The sequence below is a fragment of the Austrofundulus limnaeus genome, unplaced genomic scaffold (genome assembly GCF_001266775.1).
Source record: "Austrofundulus limnaeus strain Quisiro unplaced genomic scaffold, Austrofundulus_limnaeus-1.0 Scaffold1, whole genome shotgun sequence".
NCBI lineage: Eukaryota > Metazoa > Chordata > Actinopteri > Cyprinodontiformes > Rivulidae > Austrofundulus > Austrofundulus limnaeus.
Window position 1 is genome coordinate 5924805 of NW_013952403.1, and position 3392 is coordinate 5928196.

The window sequence follows — 3392 nt, forward strand, 5'->3', positions numbered from 1 at the left end:
ATATATATATATCAGCCTTAATAAATTTCAGGGTCTGCCCACTGAAAACATTCAAGTTTTTTCATTGTTTCAACCTCACATCAGCAGGATTTTAAGGCTGATATATACATATATATGTGCCTTTTTAACTGGTTGCAGGAAGTGTGGCTCTGTTGTTTCTGTGTTATCCTGTTTAACATTAGAAAATAACACAGGAACAAGAAGAACCAAAAAMTAAAATAAAAGGAGCAAACCGTCTTTCTAAACCCAGCCGTGTGTTGTGGTTTTTTCCGTTTATGTAATCAGCCTTTCTTCCGCATGGGGGGTGTAAAGCTGAAACAGGTCTCTGAGCTCATTAATCTGCCATTTGTTGTATTTTCTCAATGATTAAAGTCTCTAATTAAAGTCAATGCCAAATTCTTAAGACGCCCGAGTGAGCGGGCGCAGCAGGAGTGGAATTTGAACTGATTAATAATGACAAAAGAACCACTAAAGCTCCACATGTGTGTGTCACTCGCTGACCTCGGTTAACCATGTTGGTATGCAGGACATTTACTGTGGGGTCCCGTGGGAATTACGTACAAATATATTTTTAAAAAACTGGGACGTTATGTTAACTTAAATGTAAATAACAGAATGTGTCATCTTGCAAATCTTATAACTCCATATTTTATTCGCTATGGAACAGTTAAAAATGTTCAGTCTGAGAAATTAGACAATTTAAAGCTACTTTTAACAGAGGCAAGAAAAGGCTGTAAAAGCGAGTGGTATCAAAAATAAAGAGCTGGATGAGCATTTTGTACCTAATTAGTGTTAACAAGTCAATAAGAAGACTGAATCTAAAAATAAGCATTTTAAYAAGCACTTAGCTAATTAGCTAATAAAGGATTGGTTTTGTCACCAGCTCTGAAAACCGTCAGCAGACCAATTAGCTTGTGCTRAATTAGATTTTGTAAATTTTAAGTCCGCTAACAGCTACCTAGCATCAAGGTTTGTGTCAGTCCCACCAGTCTTCAGCTGGAAGGAGACGCAGATCGAGTGACAGTCAGCTTAGCGGTTAGCGATTAGCTGTTAGTGTTAGCTTCTGCTAATTTTGACTTGTTTATTTTTAACTTCTGTCATTTTTTATTATATATTTAGGGGTTTACCATAAGCGAAGCTATATTTTTAGTTAGTGGTGTCTCAGTAATAATAGTATTGATATAATTCCCAAAGCAGCTTCAAATACTWTATGTTGTACTCATAAAAATACCCCGATACTTGGAACAGGTACCACTTTTACRATTAGTTATGTCATTTCTCCTTCCACTTTGAAACTAATGAAGTTTGGAGATAATTGWAGATGAAGCAGCAGACTGTTGTGTTCCTAATAAAACAAATGTTTAAGCACTGACAGCAGGCTTTTAGCTAGGAGTTTGGAAGAGGATGTCCAGTGAAACCGCAGCTTCCTTTACAAAGAGAACTGACCAATGACAAAGTGCTTAAATCTGTCCTATGAAGTATTTTTACTTGGTCAGAAAAAATCTAGCAATGAGATGACTCCTGAAAGCCAAATAAGACCATACTGATGTCTCAAAGGTCTGRCCCTGCCTCTCCATGTGCTCTGAAGAGCCTCCAGAAGAAACACTTTCACAGATCTGATGGTCCTGAAGATCTCAGGATTCTCAGAAGCCATGAATGAAAACCGCTGTTCTGACACCCACCCCCACCTCGTCTCACTCAGACAGTCAGGCTCTCTTTTTAAAATCTTCAGGAAAACTGTTTTTTTTTTTCCACATTTGCCTGTGAACCATTTGGTGTGTGTTCTCAAAAGTGACCTCACACTTCCCACCGCAGCACAGACACACACTGTAGCCTGCCACGCCGACCGAGGACACGCACACACACTGAGGAATCACACACATTCACAGGAAAAAATGTCAACATTCACAGAAAAAGCACACTTAACACCTACCTACTCCTCTTTGCATCCATCCGATTCTGAGGCCTGAGAAAGCCAGAGGAATCTTGATGTTGGACTCTAGTGTTCCTGGAAAACCCTGGTCTGGCAGGTCTGACGAACTCTGAACAGTCAGTAGATGGACTCGTGATCCACGTTATCATCATCCGTTAAAACATAAAAATGTTCTTAAAACAGACGCTACAGACAGGTTTTTGGTCACAAACGGGATTTTGTGAATTTTTTAGTCACCAACAAGTTCCTGACAGTTGCAGACTGACCTTCAGCTCTCGAAACKTGTCGGGAATGACTGTCAGCTACTACCACATCATTATTTTCTATTAATTCATGAGATATTTTGCTAACAGACTGCACTGTTTTAATGAGTTATTGGAAGAAATTAGATCCATGTTACAAAGTAAGCTGCTTTAATCAGAGTTTATATTAACAGAGGATCAGAGGATTAATACTTTTCTCCAAACTTTACTGAGGCTTTTACTTTTTATTTTATTGTCCTCCATATCCTTTTTATTACCAGATAGTTTTTGTGGTTGACATAAAAACTTTTTGCTCTTGAATGTTCATATCTTAAATGATCAAGTCTGACTCCAAATCCTGACCCAGCAGGGATCAGGTGACGTTTGCTTCTCGTGGTTTACATTGAAAATCCCTCACATGTGATTTTTCCGTTAGAAACTTCAATCAAAGGACATTTAGTTCCTGCCACCAACAATGGATCGTTCTTACTGTTCTTACATGTCTTAAGCTTCTTACCGCTGGAAAYCTGACGTGTGATGCGTTCAGTGCCTGCCGCCGTCATGTGTCGCTCAGGTTGAAGGGACTCTGAAGTTCATCGAGAGCTTTCAGACTAGATCGGCTTTTTAATCCCAACTCTGGACAAGTTGTGTCTGAGTGAAGCTTAGTTTGTGTTTAAACAATGGGGCAGAACACGACTGTGATTTTTACCACTCATGACGTGGAAATAAATGTTTTAATCAGTCTGTGCTGCGAGACATGAGAACACTRTGATCTGCCTGTAAAAAGTCTGTTTCATGAAGGAGCTTACTGCCCCCTGCTGGTCAAATGTAGCGCATCAGTTCAATATAAAAACCACAGACTCAGTGCAGTTAGTTCCAGTTAGTAATATTAGTAATAATACTAATATTACTTGTTCAGTTTAATAAATGTTTGTGTTTGTTTGCAGCTTCCCAACATGTTTGGCCCTTTGAGCTCCACCATCATGTCTCTGATGATCGGCTCCTACGCCTCCTCTGCCGTCACATTTCCTGCTGTCAAGGTAAATCACTCGAGCCGAGTTAATAATCAATCCAAATGACTATACACGTGTGTCTGTGTTTGTGTTTGGTGTTGTGTTGTGTAGCTTTTAAAACCTAGAGAGTATGGAGGACCAAACCTATCATTATTGGAAATAAATGTATAAATATATAACTGGCGTATTAAAATAAATTATAGG

At 39.0% G+C, this 3392-nt stretch overlaps 1 protein-coding gene across 1 annotated transcript in view; it reads left to right on the forward strand.

Annotated features, from left to right (window-relative positions):
- slc43a1a (solute carrier family 43 member 1a) overlaps positions 1 to 3392 on the forward strand; it is a 35140-nt gene that overhangs the window by 21742 nt on the left and 10006 nt on the right. The window contains exon 6 of the mRNA XM_014006851.1: positions 3123 to 3215. Coding sequence (XP_013862305.1) covers positions 3123 to 3215 — 93 coding nt within the window. The remainder of the gene's footprint in view (positions 1 to 3122; positions 3216 to 3392) is intronic.